Below are 24,213 nucleotides of genomic sequence, written 5' to 3' on the forward strand. Positions count from 1 at the left end.
TCCAGGAGTTTTCTGTACTTGCAACTATATTTATGCCCTTTTCACATTTCTTTCTTTCTTTCTCATCTGATCCTTCTGTTTATATCTTGCTTTTGTTTTTTTTGGCACATTCATTTGCTGCCTTATTTTTGTCTACATCTGGTTTGGTTTGTTTCTGCTAAATTAAGCAGGGAAGTTATCTTATATTTATTCTTTGCATGTTTCAAAACTTTCACTATGGATCTGGTGAGGTCAGCAGATATGTATGCAGTCCTGTGATTGCATATTTATTCAAGTAATCAGATTCGAGGAGGCACATACCTTCTTCAAAATGAGAAATGCTTAATCTTGGTATATGCTGATTTCTATATATCATTTGATAAATATGAAGCATTTTTCTTGTTTTTCTGTCTCGCTAATCCAATACCTTTTGGGGCCAGTCAATTACCCCCAACTGTATATTACAACAGGAACAGCAAATGATTTTTAGCTTGGACTTTGTTCCTAGATGTCAGTGCTGTTTTAAGGGTTAATTTTAGTCTGCTAAAATATTCCTTGCTGAGTTTTGTTCACATTTGTTCAAGTTTTACTGTTGATCCTTTATCAATTCTCAATATTTAAATACCCCCTCTTGCTCAAGTTCCTTTATATCACATTCCTGTCCCAGACTAATATTTACTTGGTGGTGCAGCTTTCCTGTGTTAAATGTTGCTTTTGCACATTTAGCAAGACCAAATGGCATTATTATATAATCTGAGAAAGTTCTGAACACTTCCTGTTATGCTTTCAGCTCCTTATTTAATGAACTATACAGAGTTAAATCATCCACAAAAAGATTATGAGAAGTCTTTACACTTTGTTGTTGTCTGGGAGACAAAGTGTAACCATGACTTAATCTGTTACGTAGACAGGTTTATGGGTTAAGGGCAAGACAAAATAGCAGTGGTGACAGTCACCCTGTAATATTCACCTTTGAATTGTTATCCCTGCAATAATAATTTGTCCTTTAATCATGGCTTTGCTACAGAGTGGTTTGCTACTGTTTCATGGTCATTGTAATGCAATTGATCAGTGTAAAGTGCATCTTATACATCTGTAAGCACTCCTTTATCCATGAATGTGGGATGCTGTCAAATGCTTTTGTGTAATATATCCATGCCGTACTTACATTCTTCCCCTTTCTACAATTCTCCATTATGACTTTATTTAGCAACAAATGATCCATTGTTCCATATGAGTTTATTTTTATTACCCTTTTTCTATTGGCATGATAACCTCTCCCATGCCATCTAAACTACCCTTGGTTTATCAAAAATATGCAATATAATTAAAAACTGAGACTGGTTAAAAAAAGGCTTAGAGCTATATATAAAACCAGCAAAAGTTGATAAGCTGCTGTTTGTTGTGTTAGAGCAAAACTTAAAAGTATCAATCCAACTATCACTGTCTTGATACACAATAGTGAGAAATCAAAAGAAAGTCGATTTATCTTCACTAAAAAAGCACAGCAGACATTAAGAGAAATGCCTATTGCCTTAACAGATTTCAGTTCCCTTTTCCTGACAAGTTATATCAAACCACATGGTGAAGCTGACATGGTATCATCACTAGTTTATGGGGGAGCAACTCCTTATATGACTATATCACTTAGTAAAATGGATACAAATCTTCATGAGATAGAGTTTTGTATGGAAAAATAAAGGTAATGAAGAGGTTCGACTTAAGTAGTTATATGTTAGGATTAATGAAAAGACTATTGTCAAATGCACTGAAATTAAAAGATTATAAAGTAGCTCACAAGTTCTGTGGGAAATGTTTTTGTTCAAATCCTCTGCAGGAATTGTTTTTTTGAGGAATCCCTTATTATACATTGTGCTAGAAATCTACCTACTTTATTTTTCTGGGAATAGCCAGCAGTATAGTTTACTGTGAATGGACCTGCAGCAGACAATGTTAACTACCTGGCATCCCATTGTTCCTTCTCACTGGATATCAGACCCTGCCTTGCCAATGGACTCTGCTTGGTTGCATGAATAACATTCGAGTGCTGAGTATGACCTGAGGTTTATCGAAAGTAATAAACTGCAAGAATTGGCAATGCTAACCCATCAGGAAATAAATTGCAACCATGGCAAAAGGCAAAGGGATATCTTCCTACAAAATATAATGTGCCATATCATTCTATCAAAAGTAATCCATAAATATTGGTAATTGTAAAGGCTTACTCTTTGTGTCTTATTGGGTGCAAGGAAAACCAAAAATAAAAAAACTGATGCAAAGCATTAGTGTCAATATATTCTGCAGTGCTATGTTTTCTAGGTAGTATAAACAAATGATATTGAAACTCCAATAACAGCCAGCTGAATTACAATTGAAGGCAATATTAAATGGATAAAATTTGAGAATGATGTTTCTGTGTATATTACTTGGAAATACTCTTTTAAGGTGCAGCTCTTTTAAAATGTCATATGTAACTAAAGGAAAATGTAAAAAAAAAAACATATAAACTTAAGGGCATTTTTTGTTTTCAGTGAATGCAAGAAAGGTATATTATGGGTCTTTAGAGATTAAAAAAATTATCATATTTTAGTCACTTGCTCAAATGATATGAGTTCCATTCATAATTGCAAACCATAACAAACTATAAGAGCTCAGTGCATCAGCTACTTATTTGTTGTTGCTTATGTCATACAGGGCAAAGACTCTAGTGTTCATAAGGCACTGCTTAATGAGTGCTTTGATGGCACAGTCTCACAGAGATTATATGACAGACAGCTTTTTCCATTACCTATCAATGTTCGTCCATGTAAAATGACCTTGGAGTAAGAATAGCAAAGTAAGGGGGTAAAGGGGATGAAGTCAAAACATGGGAGGTACAGTAGAGTTTAATATTTGACATGTTGTGTTATTTGAAATTAATTTGACAAGAATAAATACATGTAGTACAACAATTTGTGTGGCCAAGCTTTCAGTTAAAAAATTTCATTCAACAGAACTGTGAATAGATCTGTGATTGCATAGGACTCATACTGTATCTGTTGCATGTCATATCAAGTTTCTTTTTCTTTATTAACAATAAAAGTGCAAACTACCTTGGCCATCATAATGCCACTAATAAATATATAGGTCCATATGCATAACAAGCAACATAAAAGAGTAGTTTCACACAACTGTTCTAAGAACAAAAAAGAAATGGCATTAAATTAACTCTTTTGTCCACAATAACATAGACTTCATCAGATAAATTTTACAAGAATGAAACTAGTTTTAAATAGCTTATGTAACTCAATCATGTGACTTTCTACAATTAAAACAATTATAAAATAGTCCTGTTACATTTCTATCTATCCATCCATCTATACATTTTTCTATTTAACCATCTATTTCTCTTCTCCTCTCGTCTTTGCGAACCTACCCTATCCGATTGTATCCCATCCTCTCCCACTCTGTTTTCCTTGACAAGATTTGTTTACTTACGGTGAATCTATTTTTATAAGATAGCACTTTATCTGCGCCTCACTTTTTATTATTTTAATTTTAATTTTTTTAATTCTAGAACAAACTTTTAAGTACTGATTCAGTTATTTTCCTTCTGATGCATTTACTTAAAGAAATAAAAACTAGTCATGGAAAATGTCTTAATTGTTGTTAGCCTCCTGTTTTGTTATAATTGTTCACAGAGTCACATAGTAAAGCTGTAAACAATACCTCTTAGTGATATATATTTCATTGGTAAAGAGCTGTAGCATTTTCAGGAGAATTTGCTTTTAGATTGACATTAACAGTTTCATGTAAGGAAGACTCTTTTGAGTTTTATAGTCACCAACCTATATTTCCCCAATTCTTAAGCATCCTGCTTTTTTTTTTTCTGGAATTTATTCACAATGACAGAAAAAAAATGACATCTGAATATGTTTCTTATTTTTATAAAACGGGCAGAGGTCTTCTCTCTGATGATTTTGAGCTGCATACAATAATACTTTTCTACATAAATAAGAGAGGCAATAAGCAGGATCAGACCACAGTTTACCAGTGTGTCACACTACAATGCATTTTAAATTCTGACTGATTTAACTGTTAAGTTTTTTAACTGCTATTATATACTTTTTGAAGGGCAAAACAGTCTTACTAGAAAAGTACATTTGCTTGCTATATCTAGCTTACTTTTTTTTACAAGACTGTATGTACTAACTCTGAAAGATATAACTGTTTTATCATAAATATTTGGCTTTGTTCTAAGTCTACAAAAAGCACAAACTCTAAATCTATTGGATAGTCTCTATACAAATACATATTCTCTTCCCCACTTGTAGCTCATATTGATAGGTAGCAGAATATTTTTTTGGATAACACATTTAATAGGTTTTCGCCTTGCATAAGTTTTGACTAGTAATCTATAGCAACTAAAAAATGCATTGCTTCATAAAACACTGATAAATTACTCACAGGGTATTTTGTTCAGGGAATTCAGAAATTTTTCCTTTATCTTGGAGAAGCCATCGTCATGGCCCGTTGCAGGCCCTGCTGTCCCTGTTGCATTGCTCTGCAGGGAGGAGACTGTGGTTGTTGCTAGAGGCTGTGCTAATGCTTCTCGGCGGCCATCATTTAGCTTCATACTGATCCCAGGAGGAACTACAAAGGGAAATTGTTGAGACATGTTAATACAGGCAATGTTATCACTGCATATAGAAACATCATCCTGTTATTGGATAAAGCACTGATACTTAACTAAGTAAATACCACATCACTTTCTAAGGTGTAGATGCACACTTTTGAAATATTGTTTCTGACTGCTGAAGAGAAAAAATTACGTATAATAGGATCCACTGATTTCAAGTTATGATCCTGTTGTAGATTGACTCAACCACACAGAAATCTGTTATACATTTAGAAAGATGCAAGTGGAAATCAGGATGCTGAACATTCACATTTTATTGCAACAAAATGCCAAATGGATCAAGTCATGAAAAATAGAAGCTTATGATGTTTTACTTAGCTTCCTCTTTCTTCTTTAGGTATTATATTACTTTCAGTCTCAACTATTCATTGTATTAAATTGTTTCATATCCATCTTTATCAAAAAATATTAAGATTACCCCTTGTTCATCTGTTGTGATAAATGTATGACAGGACGGCCACAAAATTACCAAGTAGGAGAAGAGCTGTGCATCAGGATGATACATGGGTGAAGATGGCGCAGCTGGCACCTTACATGATGTATCTCAAAACTTAATGCATACTAGTTTCCTTTATTAATCACTTCTGAGACAGCATTTCACCATTTCGAAGGAAAATAGACACTATTGTGTATTTCTCAGGACTTAAGCATTACTAATGCCTTATGCACCAAGTTCTTACAGTTAACTTTGATACCAAGTACAAGAGGCTGTAGTAAAAGCACTCTTGTAGCTCCTTGCTGCCTTTTCAGAACAGACAATCCTTAATTTCTGTTACAAGTGTGGACTGCATAAATTGAAGGTATACATATATATATATATATATATATATATATATATATTGTTTAATTTTCAGCTTGGCAGCACTGATTTATTTTGAAAATCGAGTTGCTGTTTCATTTTAACCTTTCAACATTTACATATTAGAGCACACTGCCAGGCCTGCTGAACTATTGTACAGAAAACCGAAGAGATAATTCCATAGCCTGTATGCATAAATGCTGTAATATTCTACTGTAGAAATGCTCTAATATTCTAATATGTGTTTGATGCATGCATGAAAGTTCTTAATTTGTTAGCACTTATCAGAGTTAAACAGTGGCCACCTTGCTTGTGTAAGTATTTCCGCAAATAATAGAAAGCCTTGAAATAATCTTTACATGGAATGCACAGACGTGAATTAGCATGCATGAATTTAATACACATATGTGTTTCAAATACTGATGAAAAAGTGGTAGACGTTTCTGAAAGGCAGTCAATGCAGCCCTTTCACACCTGGCTGGTTGGTATACAATGTAAGTAGCAGACCATTAGAGAGTGAGCGAAAGAGAGGGAGAGATGATAAGAAACTAATTTTAAACTGATTTGCATTTCTTTCATTAAAACTTTCTCATAGAAGCAAACTTCATAATTCAGTGTGACACATCCTTGCAAATATTTTTGCAAAAATCAGTGATGCGAAGGAGAAAATGCCTTCTCACTTATAATCACAGAACCATAGTCACATTCTGTGAATATATTGCCGTAATGCTCCATGAATTTAACAATTATAGACTGTAGCGCTATGCATAGGCTTGTGGTGGAGAAACCATATTAGTTAGTAAATGTGTACTGCAAATGTTTTTTAGCAGGTGAACAGAGATGGAATGTAATTATTTTGTAATTGATTTAAATAGCAATCTAATAATGGTCATGCAGTTCTGGAGACTAGTCATAGCTTTTAGTGCTATAAAGAATATGCCCCAGTGGGTCAGAACTTTGAACCTGTAGACCAACTACTACTTTAATGCTCTTAAAATTGTACTCAGTTTGCTACATCAGCTATAGATTGCATTAGATGAAACCATGGATGCCTGACAACAGCCCTGTAAATAGTTATCTGATTGGCCAAGCTGTCTAGTGAATATGAAGGCTTCCTCATTTAGTTCTATTTCATCATATCAGGAGGATTATGCATTTTTATTCATAAATTAACTGAACTGCTATATTCTGCAGAGGTGGGTTTCCAGGTTTTAATAGTGTAAGTATACTAAACAGTGATTGGCTGTGTGTGTATATGTGTGTGTGTGTGTGTGTGTGTGTGTGTGTGTGTGTGTGTGTGTGTGTGTGTGTGTGTCCGACAGATGCAATGGTGGAGCTGAAAGTGAGCTCAAATAGGTGTTCTTTGAGGGACATTTTTACAACTACAGGAAGTCTACTTTCTTCATCTACATCAGTTCAAGCCCTCCAACTGCATACATTTCTTTTTTGGCATTAAATTTCAATGTACACCTTACTGGTTTACCTTACTGCTTTCTTCAAACCTCTCATTAGACTTCGTCATCAAATATCACTGCCTCTTTTTATTGTGATACGTGTGCACACCTACGTTGTCCCATATTTCCATTCTCTGGTCTAAGGTATAGTGTTTTATGGTATCTGGTTCCATTACAGATCAGTAAGGAAATCCACTAATTACAACTCTTGATTGTGATGTCACTGTCATAACTATTATCCTCTCTTCATAACTACACAGTTCTTTTTCCTTATTCTTCTCAACAACAGTGGAGATAGTACATCTCCCTCCAGTTTCCTTTCCTGACCAGCCTTCCATATCAGCTGTGTTTCCTCTATTTGCCTGTCCTGTTTCACCATTATAAATCTCTTTTGTGTGTATTTATTTTTGATTGATTTTTTTCTATACTAAGTGATGTTGATAGTTATCCAAATAATAATTTTTCTCCAGGAGACTACTAGTTTGCACTGCAGGATCTTTTCCCTAGGTGTAATAAAAAAACTCATAAGGCTCATAGTCTTACTCTTTTGAGCTTACTGATATAGTAACACAAAAACAAAAAAACAAAACACAAACAAAAAAAAAAAACACCTTACAAGGCTGCACTAACAGATATTTTCTGCCTTTTAAAGTCAGCTAGCTCTGTTTCAGGACTATTTATGCAAAGGCCTGCACTATTTTGTTTTCCTACTACTCTGCCTGCAATACAAGATACTATTTTACCGGACAGGTTTGTGTCTCTCATTAGTACTATTCTCTTTGTCCCCCTAGTTTATTCTTTTGGTGATTCAGTATTTTCCCAGTCTGATCCAGTATCTGGTGAGCTGCATTGTGTAAGCAGCTCCCCTGATGTTCTGTACTTCCAGGCTTGATTCCTGCATATGTCTGACTTTTTATCTGCATCTCCTGCTTCCCCTTTTATCTCCACTTCTGCCTTTTCCATGTCTCTTTCTTCCCGCATTATTACAATTTGGCTGTATGCCGTTCTTTCCACCGTACCCACAGTTGTTTGCATTTTGCATCTCTTCTTAAGTTCTTGCATGAGACGGTTGAATAATGAAAAGAAGACAGGCAGCAATTGTCAGCACTGGAGGGTAGACAATTCATGTGCAGTGCCATAAGAAGCAGAGTGACCCCTACTAGCACTGCAGACATGGTATTTGGTGGAGAAGATGACACTCAGGTCACATGAAGGGGGCCATGACTGTCTATGGCAAACTCATACAACCCCTTGGTTTGTCCGCCCATCTCTAGCAAGAGAGTAAAGAGAACACAGGTGGGTTCAGCAGCCTGTATCTTCTGTAAGCTCTTCTACTGGAAGTATAGTATTATGCATGTCTCAGTTCTGCTTGTCTCGATAGGTGTGAGAAATCCATTCAGGCTAGGGTATACAGTCTTACAGTTTTTCATTGTTAATTAAACAGTTCCTGTCAACATTGGGATACTCGGTGAGACAGGTATTGACAGCACATGGCTACTTCATGAGACAACAGTAGAATGTGCCAGAACTACAGGATAATTATGGCCAATGCTGGTTAAAACCACCATCACAGCATCAAGCATGTTTGCTGTATGTTTCTGCTGTTTTCTCTAATCACATATTCCATATCCCATATCCCTTATGCCATATATTTTTGCAATGTGCTGAAGAACTGCAATTGTTTTAACTGTTTTAACTGTTTTGTTATAAAAATGTATGCCCTTGACATGTATCTTTTATAAAATGTTATTTTCATACAAAGCTTTAAAAATAGCTCCCTTTTTCTGTGAGCACAAACACATTTGTACCTTTATAATACTGATTATTTTGTGTAACTTCCCCTAAACCTCCTCTGAAGGAGGCATTTCATTTTATGTATTCACTTCGAAATTTCTATTTTATTATGCCTTTTTGAAATTGTTCATTGATTCTTCCCAAACACAATTCTCCTACTAACGTGCTTTATGACATTTTTGCTTCCTTCCCACCCAGCTTTCCAAATCATCTCAACTTATAAACGTCTTTTGCTACAACTGCTGCATTATTTGATCTGAACATTATGTTCAGTGTTGCTGCCTAAATGTCTTGTATCCATTATGCAGTTTTATGCTATGGCAGAGTTCTGTCTGAACTTTCTAATCTTAATTACTACCCCTAATGAACATTATTGTCTCTTCATAGTTCCTCTATAGCATACCTGAAGCACATACTTGGTCCTGTTGATGTCTGTCGGCTCATCTGCTCTTTGTAACAGGAAATGCATAACCAGACTACTGTGTCTCTCTCTCTCTGCAGACGTGTTCATGCAATGATAATGCTATTATTATTTTGTCATAAGTATGACTTTGTAGAAGTTAGTGTCATGAAACTCTGAAGCATATGCAGCCATTGGGAAAGGGGATATACTCATATCATTGCTTGAATATGCCCTTCCTATTACTTGATTTGCTTCAGCTAAAACAAGCACTACATGCATTTATTATCCAGTGGAATATGTAAATATATGTGCCCTGCTACCAAGAGAAAACATCACAGTAAAAGGTTGTAAAGAGCAAGTTGGTCAGCAGTTAGAGAGATGACCAATTCAAACTTGCATTTATATTCAAATTACTGGCACTAGATTGCGCCAAGCTCTTGGCAAAAGCATGTTTCCTCAGTAAATCTGCTGAGAACAACAGTTTCAGGCTAATAAGACAATAGCTGTTTTCAGGTCACAAACTAAAACTGGATCAATAGACCATGCCCACTACTGCCTAAGCTGTCTCATTTAGGATTTGCCCCCGTTCCTTATGTTAGTAATATATCAAGTGAAGGGGTTATCGTCCTACAATGTACTCCACTATATCCCAATAAGTGTAAACAAAAGCATAAAATATAATAACGAACACAAAGCAGTTTAAACTAATAAGCAAGCAAAGTTAGTCCTTATTAGCGTGTAAAAAATATGTATTGGTGCCTTTCACTATTACTCCACATCATTCACTCTTAAATAGGCTCTACAGAGAAAGTTATATGCTTTGGGTTCCCAGGCTTTCTCCCACTTCATTATGAATTCAGTGCTTTATAATGTTATACAATCCACAGTAATGTTAATATGATTAAAGTATTAAATTCTCACATTTGTGCATGTGAGCACAGACACACGCATGCACACACACACACATACACATTAATTGATGATATCGTCTGGTACCAGAAATCTTTTCTAACTTATGATTGTTACTGCCACCATCAAGAATCCATGTGCCACACAAAATATTACCAATTACAATGCAGAAATAAAATATTAAAGTCGATGGTAGTTTTAACTGTGCAGTCATTAACAGAGGTAAATAACATCAAACCAACAACAACAGACAGCAGTACACCTATCTCAATAAATAAATAACTAATCACAACGTTCTACACTTAAATAAACATAATTCTTTACTAAAAGAAAATTGAATGATATCATTCGAGAAATTAAATATGCAGATAGGTATTCTGTACACAGTGACTATAAGAATGGAATCTGTCATCGGTCATAATGTTTATAGGAGAACTCTGACTACCTAACTTATTTCTTAACTAACTTGTGGTTAAACTACTTAGTAGACCCTAGATACCATTATTTAAGAAGTGTACAACTTATGAGTCAAACCATCAACAATGAGCTTGCTATTCTCTATTTGTGGAGCTTGCATATTAGGTTACTGAGCAGCGTTTTTCCTAGCATATCTTAGTGTTTTTATTTCTTCTTAACCTGTTGGAAAAGGAAACCGTTTACCTTCCCATTCTTTTTTTGTGTGTGCTAGCTTTGCAGTCAGACGTAACACTGATATCATTTTAGATTAATTGTGAGGCAAAGTTTTATGAGCACAATTATCAGTACTGTACTAAAACACATATTTAGGCATAATGGCCACGTTCCATATTTATTTTATTTTACTGTGATACTCGGTAATTGGGTTCCTACTAGAACATCGAAAATGCAATTGTTCGAATCACTAAAGGCCAACTTTTAATGATCGAGCAATTACATTTTCGAATGCTCAGAAAATATATAAAAAAATAAAAGGTAAAGTGAAGGGTGTAGGCAGGGGGGCAAGCCCCACGGCACCTCCCAGGTGGGGGGGAGCTGCGCCCCCAACACTCACCGCTACTTGAATATACCAACTCCAAGATCACGCTACAGCATAGGAAAAGGAAACCTTCCCTTTCCTGTGCTTATATTTAAGTAAGGGGGGTGTGGGGGATGCAGGGGGCTTGTCCCCCTGTTCACAGCAGTTACTTTTGTCTCTTTTGTTTTTTTTTTATTACATTTTCAAAGCTTTAGTACTTCGATCATATGGTGTCAACCATCAGCAGCTACCAGCTCATCTTGTTCAGTGGCTATACCAGACCCTGCCTTAGCCTTCCCCAGGTCCAACCTGACACATGTCTGGGTCCAGTAAGGATATAAGGACATCAAGGACATTCAATTGCTGCTTTTGAGACATGAGTGCATGCTTTCACTCATCTGCACCCTCCCAGCCAAGCAGTATGCCATGTGCAGCATGGACCTCACCAGCATCTTAACATTGTTACTGCAGCAAATCTAGGCTGGGTGAGCCAATGCCGACCTCTCATTCCCATACTACACTGCAGCTCCCATGACCTCACCAGCATCTTAACATTGTTACTGCAGCAAATCTAGGCTGGGTGAGCCAATGCCGACCTCTCATTCCCATACTACACTGCAGCTCCCATGACTCTGCACTTGTTATCTGATAAGCAGTGAGGGCTTTATCTCACTGCACCGTGGGGCCACTTCATTACCTGATATGTTAGTCTGTTTACGGCTTTGCATAAATCATCTGTACTCTTGTATTTTCTATATTTGTAGAGCTTTTCTCTCAGACCCCACTGGAAACAAGCAATTAGCTCAGTCTGACTATCTCAGTTAACAAATTAAAAAATATATATGCATACATACACACATAAAGACGCTAAAAATCTGTCCACACTACAAATGTCCTTTCCTCTCACATGACGAGACACATCTTGTGGTAGATCCGACCATAAGCTAATCACCCTAGATATCTACATCCCACCCCCCATTAAGGAAACCACTGTAAAAAAAATTCTGCAATGCCAACTTCATACTTCTTAACTCATTTGCACCAGTGGAGCTCAGGAAGTTTGCACTGTAACTTCCAATGGGCAGAGCCTAAGTTTTTTGACAGAATCAAGTTATATCCGCATATTTCAAACAAATGTTCATATCTCTGGAACCATAGGTGTTATGAAAGAAGTATAAAATGGCAAACTCTTCAGCGCAAACTATTTTTATAGTGGTAGTATTCTTTAGGTTCTAGGTCTTATACTGACTTGTACAAGTCGCACTAAACACAGTAACTATTAATTTATAATGTTTTGTAAACAACTTACAACATCTCAGCAACCACTCAAGTTACAGACATACTATCAGCAACATTTTATTCATCTACCTGAGAGCTTTCATATGAAGTTAAGGATTTCTGTCTGTGTTACTTGGTTGTTGAGGTATTTAGAAAAATGAAATCTTTTAAACCTTGTACACAGCATGGTTTAGGAATTATTTATGCAAATATGACCAAACAATATTTGACACCTAGAGATGTTAGTAGGAGTTAACTGCAGATGCATCTGGAGGCGTCACTTGGATGTAATGAGTTAAGACATAAGTGGTGAACGTCATGACACTCATGCAGATGGACAATACAGTTATGACTGCTGAATCCTACACAAATGCACTCTATAAGCACTTACACAAGTGCATGGATCATGCTATCCCTAACAGAACTAAGACGCTATCTCCAAAAAAAGGAAGCCAATCTGGTGGCCCCCTGCCATAAACAAACTCTTCAACAGAAGGAAGAAACTGTTGCAAAAGAGAGTAAAATCACGAGTGGGGCAATAAATTAATTGATATCTTGTCATGAGTGGTATGTAAATACTATGTACATAAGAAATGTAAGCACAACACTCTGTTGAGATTAGCAACCAAAATAAGTAAGGTGACATATATGTATATATGTACATAAGTTTTAGTAGAGTAGAATGTGATCATATTATAGGTTGATGTTATGCATATATTATAGTTCACAGTAGTAAAGCTGGTATAATAAATATGCCATATGGAAAAACTTTTAGACTAACTTATAATTTAATTATATCAGTGTGATAATACTATGGTTTTCTACAAAGTATGAATGTCATTAGCATAATGGGAATAACTATCATTACATGTTTATGAATGTACAATGTAACATCAACTGTACCACATGCAATTGTCCTGTTATTTTTTTTTGTTTTGTTTTTATACCAGAAAATTTTCAATAAAAAGATATTTGATAAAAAAAAAAAAATCACATTAGTGGAGGAGCTCCCTGGTCAGCCTCAGTAAGAAGCTGAGATCCCTCATAAAATCCTCCAAAGCTAGCTACGAAAACAAAATCACCACTGATTCTAAGGACAACTACAAGGCATTCTATACCTATGTCAAGAATCTCAATGGCAACACCCAGATCATCTCCAAGTTACAGCGCAATGGCACCAAAATGACAGAACCAACTGATATTGCCAACATCCTGGCAGATAGGTTCAGTGCTAACTTTACCCTCCTCTCACCCCCTAAAGGGCTTATATCTATACTGGAAGAATGCAGAGTCCCTTTAATCACAACTACGGAGGTAAAAACTGCACTCTCTAAAGCCAAGAACACAGCACCCATGGGACCAGACAACATCCCAGGCTGCGTCTTACATGAACTTCAGAACGATATGGCTCCCCACCTAAGCACCATGTTCAATCATAGCCTCGCATCAGACTTTGTGCCCACTGAATGGTGCACAGCAACAGTTAACTCACTCCACAAAGAGGAAGCCACCATGGGCCCTGGGAACTATTGCCCTATTAGCCTGAGGAGTCTGGTCTGCAAGGCCATATAACGTATCTTCATGGAACTCATAAGCAAAGACAATGGTAACCTCCAAAGTCTGGACCTCATACAGTTCGGGGTTGTGAAAGGCAGATCATGCCTCCCGAACCTGATCAACTTCTTTGAGGCAGCCATCAAGATGAGGGTAAGATGGTTCACACAGCCTATCTTGACCTCTCCAAGGCTTTCAACACCATCACCCATTTTGAAATTATAGATAGACTCACTAAACTAGGTATAAATCCCTATGTCACAAGATGGGTTGCCAAATGGCTCACTGACAGAACCCACACTGTAAAAGTTGCAGACTCATATATGACTTCAAACCAGTGACAAGTAGAGTATCACAGGGTTCAGTCCTGGGTCTTCTTCTGTTTGGTATTTACTTCTCTGAAGTACAGGCTAACACAGAAGGTCTCAGGCTAATGAAGATCATAGATGACTGCAAACTAGGAGCCATAGTCTGTGGACATCCTATAGAAGGGCCTCACTGAGACAGATGCCTGGTGTCAGAGCCATGGCCTATGGCTGGCTGTGTACCCTTTGTACACCGTGTACATTTTCTAAATTCAAGAACAGACCTACCATAATGCTTGTGTTATCTATTAACTCAGAAAGTTACACTAAGTGTACACCTAGCCTTACATGTTTATACTTTGATTTTATTAGCCTGCCTTATGTCTTTGTTGTATGCTGCTATGATAACTGAAAAAAAAATCATCTTTCCTATTCAAATGTCATGTTAAACAAGTTACACACATTATAAAACAGGAAACTGATATTCTTTGTCAGAAGTATTATTTACAAGCAGTTGCTGCACTCTGTACTACTACCACAACATGGCAAAAACTAGGTATATGCAACATATGTTTCACGTAAATGTAGTAGAGTTGTGACAGCATCTTCAAAGAATTTCACTGTTACTGGTGTGAACTGGGAAGTAACTGTGAGGTCATCCTGCTGCTGAGGTTATGTTCTACATATAACAGGCACAATATGATGCAGCAGTGTGACATCAATTTACTGAAAAAATGATTTTAAAACAAAAATGATCCATTCAATGTCCGAGTGATAGCATGTAATAACAGCTGGCACATAATAAATCCTATACATAAGCAAAACAATTAAATATTAACAATTACTATAGTGTACTATAAATAAAGTAACCAGTTTTGTGGTATGTAAATAAAAAATTCTTGCAGATGTTGAAGTAGGTTACAGTACACTGGTAAAAGATGACACGTTGAAAAGCACAGTAACATGACATAGTGGAAACTAGGAGAACATTACAATACACAGTGAACAAAAAAAAATCAAAACACTAACTGGAAATGAAATGTAGATGCATGAATCACATTAATTTATTACATAGCATGTGTAATAAGCAACTAGCTTCTCCTCAAAAACAAAACTAGAGAAAATATTGGATGACCAAACGACAGAACTGACTCTACCTTATTGACTGCAAGATTCCATGTATTTAATACTGAGATATAGAAAGGCATTCTTATTTATTATTTATTTTATTGACATGTGTTTATCAGGAAAGCCCGTATGGGTAATAAATACCCATTTTCAATGGTGGTCCAGAGAAAAAAGCTCCATACAGTTAAATAACATCAAATAAAACACTTGTAGAAATATAATATAAAAATAAATATATGCATACAGTTTATGAAAATGTTAATCAAAATGATGAGTAATAAATGTGTTTTGCATTCAGTATTCCTCCACAGTTTATGAAAATGTTAATCAAAATGACGTGTAATAAAAATGTTTTTCATTCAGTATTCCTTCAATCATCTGAGCTATTAAAACAGAATTTCTAAGACCAGTTAAACCTGATACCAGTACCATTATTCTTATTGAGAAGCAGCACACCAGTCCAATTATGTTAACTATTACAGACAACAAAGTGATCAAACCCTACAAAAAGGCTTGAAAACTGAACATTTGGAGAAATGATGTGGGGAGAAAAATACCCTCTGAATTTTCATAATGAAATACAATAGCTAATAATAACTCATAATCACTTAGACATGACACTTGACTTGTAAGGACTTATTATGACTTGTAAAGTCAGATAATGACATGTCTTGTAATACTTCAAAATGACACTTGACATGTAATTGCTCTTAAACGTATTTTGGCTGTAATTGCTTACAACTTGAAGTTGGTTAATGCTTGCAATACTTACTTGCAAGTATTACACATTAGATCCTTGTCAGATAGGTTAGGGAAAAATCTAGTGACCTATCTATGGCAGCAGTTAAAGCTGAGACACCAGTAATATCCTGGTTTAATAGGCCTGTTATTTTCATTCGCTGCAGCAAACACAGCATGTGCTTTATAGTGTCATAGGGTCATCTTCCTGAGGTGCTTACAAGCCTAGCCAAGAATTTATCCCAGGTACCAACAAGTCAGCACCAGATGCCCGAGTGCAGCAGGAACACAGATGGAATCTCAGGAGTATATTTTCTGTTTCCTATCCAGTTCTCCAGGTCGCACTTAAAAAGGGTTAATGAGGTACTCTGCTTGATGTGGAGAGGGAGTCTATTCCACAGAAGGGGGGAGTCTCTAGGACACAAATCTGTCCTGCCAGCAAGTCCTATTGATGTCACAGACCAGGTTGAGGTCACGCATGCAGGTTACTCGAGTGGCACTTGACTTGCAGATATGCAGCAGTCCCATCAAGGCAGGGTCTGAGATTGCTTTGTATGTCAGGCAGAGGTCACCACTGAGGAGTCTGTATGGGACTGAGTAGAGGGGCAGGGCTTTTAGCCTATCTGTGTAGGACTAATGTTTGAAGCCCTGGATTCTCCTGGTGAGGAATCTTTGTAATCTCTCCAGCTGCTGCATGTGCTTTATGAGGTACATGCTGAAAGGGGCATTGTACTCAATAATGGGTCTTATAAGGGAAGAGTACAGGAATGTTATGACCTCCTTGTCCCTGGATGAGATACCCTTACTAATAATGTGGGCCATGTAGAAAGCTACAATGGAGGCAATATGGTGGTCAAAAGTCAGTTTGCTCTCAACCAGGGTGCACAGGTCCCTCATGACTGATTACATGCTTAGGACCTTGTTATTAATGTGATAATTTCTGGGGACGTCACTCTCCCCAAAGGGCATGATGATGCATTTTTTGGCATTCAGTCTGAGGCCATGTTTCTGGCACCAGTCATTTGTTTGGGTGAGACCCTCTTGGAGGTTGCCCACATCACAAGGGGAATTAATGACAGTGCCCAGCTTGCAAAGCTGGTCAGCCATAACCCACTGGTTTTGGCTTGTACCTCAAAAAAGTATATCCCAGACAACAGAGGCCCCACAACCAATTCCTGGCGTACACTGCTCATTACGGGTCTACTGCTTGAGGTGCCTTCCCCTATATTGACTAGGTGGGTTTTATCAGTGAGCCAGTTTGCTACCCATCTGGTAACATACAGATTGATGCCTAGTTGAGAGAGTTTATCTATTATACCCGAGTGGGGAATAGTATCAAAGGCTTTGGCCAGGTCAAGGTAGGTGGTGTGCACTGTCTTCCCCTTATCCATGACTTTAGTGACTGTCTCAAAGAAGTCAACCAAATTTAACAGGCATGACCTCCCCTTGAGGAAAACAAACTGTGTGGGACTGAGTGTTTGGAGGTTACCAATGTCCTTGTTAATGAGGTCCATGATAACCTATTCAATGCCCTTGCAGTTTAGGCTAGTTAGGCTGATGGGTCTATAATTTCCTGGATCAGTGGATGCTCCATTTTTGTGCAAAGGGATGAAAGTGGCTTCCTACACTCTGCTGGAATGAAGACAGTACTCAGGATTTGATTGAATAGTGTGCCTAATGGTGCTGCAAGTTCCTGCCTGAGTTCATGTTGGATCCTGCCTGGGATGTTATAGGGTCCCATGGAGGCTGTACTTTTTTGCCTTTGAGAGGGCAGTGATGACTTGCCCCCTAGGGATAAGGAGATGGGGGCAGGTGCTGGGGATATCCTGATTTATCGATGGGGGACAGAGGGGCTTTCACTGAACCTGTCTGCCAGCAGGGTGGCTATATCTATGTCATTTGTGCATGTAGTGTCATTGACCAGCAGTTCAGAGCAGATCTGAGTGCTTCCTTTGAGATTGCGGACATATGTGAAGAAAGCCTTATGATTGTCTTTAGTAGAAGTGGCCAGTTTGGACTCAAATTTTGCTTTGGAGGATTTCACTAGTGCTCTTATTTGCATGTTCAGGATAAGGAGAGATTGCTTCCTATTAGACAATTGCTCTTTCTTGGTCCTGGACCTTTTATTATAGAGTTTATTTATTGTAGATGTCCACCAGACAGGTTTACTCTTCCTTGAGGAGGATTATTTTGTTTTGTGTGGTATTCCTGATTCCATGCAGCTATATAAATGTTCATATAGTACTTTGATGTAGATTTGGACATATGTGGCAGTTTCTATGGAGGGCAGGAGGCTGGAGTGTGGAAAATACCCCTTATCAGCAGGTGCAGGCCTTGGCAGCAGTTGATGATCAACTACAGGCAGACAAAAATGCAGAATAATGCCACTAATAATAATAATAATAATAATAATAATAATAATAATAATAATAATAATAATAATAACAATAAGATTTAAGGCTGAGAAGCTGATTATAATAGTTCATAGGATGATTATTGGCCCAGAGGCCCTTACAAGCCTAGCCAAGAATTTCGCCCATGTTCCCTAAAAGTCAGCACCTGTTTCCCTGTCCAGCAAGGACACAGGTGGGATCCCAGGGCTATATTTTCTGTGATATAGTGAAAACTGACCAACAACTTTGTCATGATTTACCAAGAGAAATCTATGACTAACTACATGTTCTGTTACGGCTTACCTAAAATTTATAAAGAAATGCAGTTGCCATCTTTAAGGCTCATAGTGTTTGGGAATGGACTGGCAATTGGGCACTTATCTGTATAGCTGACGTACCTTCTGTTACTATTTCTGGTACAAGTTTAGTCTATGTTTGGGATAGTAGTGACTTTCTGAAACAACAATATGATGGTCTACAGACAAAACTGAAGGAGAATATGTGTGAATAACTGAAACAAACAAAAAGTGCTTGAAAGCTGCATGAACTGGTGGTAGAAAAAGCATATTTATATTGAATGACATGATTTTTCATCAGATAGCAGGTACAACAATTGGTACCCCTATAGTGAATACCTGTGCAAATCTTATATTCTAGGTATGGGTTAATCAGTTTTTATTAAATATTTTCATCTCATGTTTAAGACATATTATTTTTATAAAATATTTGTGGATAATAACCTAAGCTAGTTTGGGATGATACAGTTAATGAACTTTTACATGGTATAAAGTTTATTGCATATTACAGTTTAAACCAAATTACTCAATGAGGAAATATACTTCTGAGATGTGAATATACAGATCTTGTTAAGAATCCAGTCTACAATTATGTACCAGAAAGAAATGTGTAAAAATACTAACTTACACAGAAGCAGCATACACCCAAATCCATATAAAGCTGTGAACCTCGTGTACAAATGTTACATTGTGATAAATGATTTAAAACATGAAAGAAACCAGATTAATATGGTGAATGCATTTAAGGGGGAAATGTTGAACATTAGTGACACATTAGAAAGACCTAATTTTTTCTGACAGAGTGGTAACAAATGCATTTAAGAATATAACTTTTAAACATTTTGTATATGTTCCCATAATCTATAACAAACACTAATGAAAGACAGTAAGTACTTCTATAAACTGGTTTATTCTTACTAGGTTTAATGCACTTAGAAACGATTAAAGATAAAACAGATTATGCATTTAAACAGGATACTAAGTTCAAAAAACAGCTATGATATGAAGCTAGAACACTAGTAAGACTTTAAATATGCTTATGATGAATGTGAATTTAAATGTCCTCTGACAAGCAGAATGTTTTTTTCAACTTGCATGCTGACTTCTTTACAAGACATATTATGTGTCTTGCAGCATGCCTGAAACACATCATGTTTTACATGGGAAAGTTAAATCAAAATTTAAAAGAACTTCTGAGCACTACTCAGAAATAAAGTGCTGCATTTATATAATGCTTTAGCAAAACATATTGTGGTAATAACTCTAGCTCTGCTGTCCTGCCTAATAAATGAAAAAAAATACATAATCTGTGTCACATGACAGAGGAGCATGGTGCATTGGGGAACAGCTACTTATTAAGGCATGACTGACACATTATAACATACTAACTAGCTTTTCACTTTTGCTCTGTCTAGGCTTTCATGCAACACAGAAATTCATTGTGTAGCAGTGGTGTTAGTATTAGTGTCGCAGTGGTATTAGTATTAGTGTAGCAGAGATATTAGCATTAGTGTAGCAGTGGTATTGGTATTAGTATTAGTGTAGCAGTGGTATTAGTATTAGTGTGGCAGTGGTATTAGTATTAGTGCAGCAGTGGTATTGGTATTAATATTAGTGTAGCAGTGGTATTAGTATTAGTGTAGCAGTGGTATTGGTATTAGTATTAATGTAGCAGTGGTATTAGTATTAGTGTGGCAGTGGTATTAGTATTAGTGTAGCAGTGGTATTGGTATTAGTATTAGTGTAGCAGTGGTATTAGTATTAGTATTAGTATAGCAGTGGTATTGGTATTAGTGTGGCATTGGTATTGGTATTAGTATTAGTATTAGTGTAGCAGAAGTATTGGTATTAGTATTAGTGTGGCAGTGGTATTAGTATTAGTGTAGCAGTGGTATTAGTACTGCACATCTGCATACTGTGGATACCTGTTTGCCATTATTCACCTGTACGTTACCTGTCATTAACATGAACCATCCCTATGAATCATGGTTGTGACTGTAGCATACTAACTATAGTATATAGAACAATAGCAGTGATTATAGAAATCCCTTATATCAGTATGTATCAGTATCTGACACTGTCATTGTTATCCATGCAACTCCATTTCTGTTCCATTACTTTATTATACTCTATGAGTCCTTTGTTTCCGTTATATATTTTTGATTTTTTGCACTGTTTAGCATTCCATGTTATTAAGGCAGATATCATTAGGAATAATGTCAATTAGTATTGAGGGAGACTACAGACGTTGACACTCGCAAGTGAGGTAAAGGAATACAGAGATGGAGCAAAGTAGATCCAAACTAACAGATCTCATGTCAACGACATCTACCAGCACTAGTAATGGACCAAGCTAGTCATAAACATAGTATACGGTGGTATAAATGCATGGGAATGCACAGTCTGCAACATTAAAAGAAAAGGAGGTTCCAGCAAAGAAAGATAGTGGTTGCTATGATTATGTTTCAGAGATCAAGAAATAAATATATTGATGAATCAAATCTGCTTACAGAAAATAGACTTTAATAGATGATTCAGTAAAAACTGAATAAAAAAGCAATGTATCATTCTTAGAATCTGTCTAACAAAGCAAACATTTATAAAACTGGGAAAGAGTAAATCACAGCATGAACAAAAATCCACTGAAATAAAATTAAGCTTGGCAGTACAAACATTGTAGACAGCACATAGAAAAATACAGCAACATTTGGTGAAGCACACAAAAGTATATGCTAAAAGTTGGGGTAGGGTAGTTGCCAAAGGGACATACATCATTTAATGCACAAACCTAGAATGGTGGATTGATCAAAGTGTGTCCTACATGGGGAATTATCCTAAGTTCATTAATACAGCAACCTCAAAGTGGATTATATTGTACAAAATTTGTTTTAGAATGTTGATTTTCAAGTGAAAAAAAAAATATTCACATTAGTGCCATCTTACATCTCCCTTTGTATAATCTAAATTAAATGCAATCCACAGGAATATGCTACAGCAGCATACATATGCCCCTCATACATGCACACTGCCAATTACACACACGCACAGACACACACACACACACACACACACACACACACACACACACACACACACACACACACACACACACACACACACACACACACACACACACACACACACACACACACACACACGTGCACACAGGCACACACAAACACACATGCACACACCCACCCCACACATACCCACATACACCCACCCACACAAAAGTGCAGGTATAGTCCTAATTCAGGCAGTGTATTTCAAAATTATGTCACCCCCCCCTCAGAATTGATGAAGAAAGGTAAAATGGAAATACTTTATATTTTATGCAAATGTGATATTTTTAGACAGCATAAAAAGTTATTCTGGAATTCTTAGAAAAAAATTACAGTAAATAAAGAAATAAATGAATGAATAAATTAATAAATGAATGCATGAATAAATAAATAAAAATAAGAGCATGGTAAATGTATAATTTTTAAATTTAAATTCTAGCATATATCAATACTGAAGAAAATGCTCTATGAATTGCTGAAGCAAGTGTAATGTATTATGTGTTAAGTATTATGTACTATGTATTACGACACATCATGTAAAACATAGGGGTCTGCTTGATCATCCTATCTGTAATTATACAAAGCATAGTCTATTACAGATACGTATCCTGAAAACAAGTAGATCAATTACAGTGTAAATAACAGACGATTCAGTTACTAGTTATGCTGTTGGGGGGCTGCTAGTATGGGCTTTGTCTCACACCCCTGCTGTCTCAATATGCTGACTTCACATCAACTCAAAGAAAGGGGGCTACTTAACCTCATTTTCTCAGAACTGGTGTGATATTGGAGATATTATATTTACAGATCTGGGGTGTCGGGAAAGAGCCCCCATTTGACGTTTCTCCCCTGAAAACTCACTGTAAAATAAAATTGGTTGCTACTACTTAATGATGAAACTAGCATGCTAAGCTGCCCTTCTTTGTTCCTGAATTTGTTATTGTGAAACAGATCCAAATTCGATGACTTAACCCATTCATGATCATTGTTATGCTTTGACAGACTGTGCTCTGGAAAACCATTTTGTCTTTTAAAGGCCATAGACATAGTCCTGTCTAGGCTGTACTTTCTGTGAAAGATGAAATGGCAAAATCAGCATCTAATAATTTAAAAGAGCCAGTTCTTTTGATGTCTGAGACTCACTTCTTAATATAAATAAACATATTTTTCAAATATTTGTAAAGCATGAAGCGGTACCAACCATGCAGAAACAGCATTAATATCTGCAAATGTATTTTTCATGACGTGCATACACCATCAAAGAGTACGTTAATATGTTTGTGAGGTTTTTTTTAGATTCCTCCTCTTTCCTAAAGTCCCATGTAGAAGGAGAATGTTAAATATTAAATATTGCTCTACTTAATCCCAAATGCAAAATAAATTAATTAAATCAGAGGGGATGGAGACCAAGTTATGTTTATTAACTAGCAGAAATGAGATCTTCCTTGAATAACATGAACTTTTATCAGTTTTATTAGCTAAAGCTGGTACCATTCTAGATGACTGAGTAATATGATTTTTTATGTAAACATAATCTGTTCTGAATAAATATATTCTAAATTATTACTGAGTTCAATCATACAGTCAGTCAGTCATTTATACTGTAAGGTACAAGTCCCTGTTGCATAAGACATGTAGAGACTCAAACAAGGAGCTAACTTTAAGTTCTAACAAATGTGCCAGGCACATGGGAAACTGCTTATCTGCTTCAGTGGCTTAACAGTATTGGATTTACTGCTAAATATAATCTTTGTTCTCAAATGCATCTTGTCACATTAGTGTATTTTTTATCAACATCTCAAAATCTTTACCAAATTATTTAACATCAAATAATATAAGTAAACTTATAACACTGTATGTGTGTGTGTTTATGAAGTTCTATCTACACACACACACACACACACATGCTCACATGCTCAGACGCACACAAGCACGCACGCACACACGCATGCACATGCACGCACACACTCAGAAATGGGCACATAGCCATTTAGATAGACAGATAGAAATGTAAGCTATAGGATATGATTCCCATTCATAATGTCTACAACTATATTACGACACATGGTATAACAGAAAACAAAGACTGACAGTTTTATACTGAATACAATGATTTGAGATTTCCTTTTCATTAATGGTTAAACTAGGAGAAGCAAGAATTGTACAACCAATTACAGGAGTTAAACAATAACGATCCAGCACAAATTAATGCAATTTAATGCAGGGGCAAGAATCCTCATTACATTTTGTAAAAGGCTGCTCCAAAACAAACACACTCAGTTTATAATCTACCTTTGAAGTTACACAACCACGTAACTAAGAAAATACTGAAATAAATGCCCTACACTGACCGCCTCAAAAAACTCCATCTTTACTCCGTAGCATATCACCTACTCAGAGGTGATCTCTGCCTAACATACAAAGCTATGTCAAACCCAGAGCTGTTGGA

General features: G+C 36.5%; 1 protein-coding gene across 1 annotated transcript in view; it reads right to left on the minus strand.

Moving 5' to 3' along the window:
- Positions 1-24,213, minus strand: part of LOC122797812 (synaptotagmin-1-like) — a 1,293,557-nt gene that overhangs the window by 735,922 nt on the left and 533,422 nt on the right. The window contains exon 2 of the mRNA XM_044066335.1: positions 4,426-4,611. Within this exon, the coding sequence (XP_043922270.1) occupies positions 4,426-4,594 (169 nt within the window). The 5' untranslated portion in view covers positions 4,595-4,611. The remainder of the gene's footprint in view (positions 1-4,425; positions 4,612-24,213) is intronic.

The sequence above is a fragment of the Protopterus annectens genome, chromosome 3.part1 (genome assembly GCF_019279795.1).
Source record: "Protopterus annectens isolate FY-2018-M chromosome 3.part1, PAN1.0, whole genome shotgun sequence".
In the NCBI taxonomy this organism is placed as follows: domain Eukaryota; kingdom Metazoa; phylum Chordata; order Ceratodontiformes; family Protopteridae; genus Protopterus; species Protopterus annectens.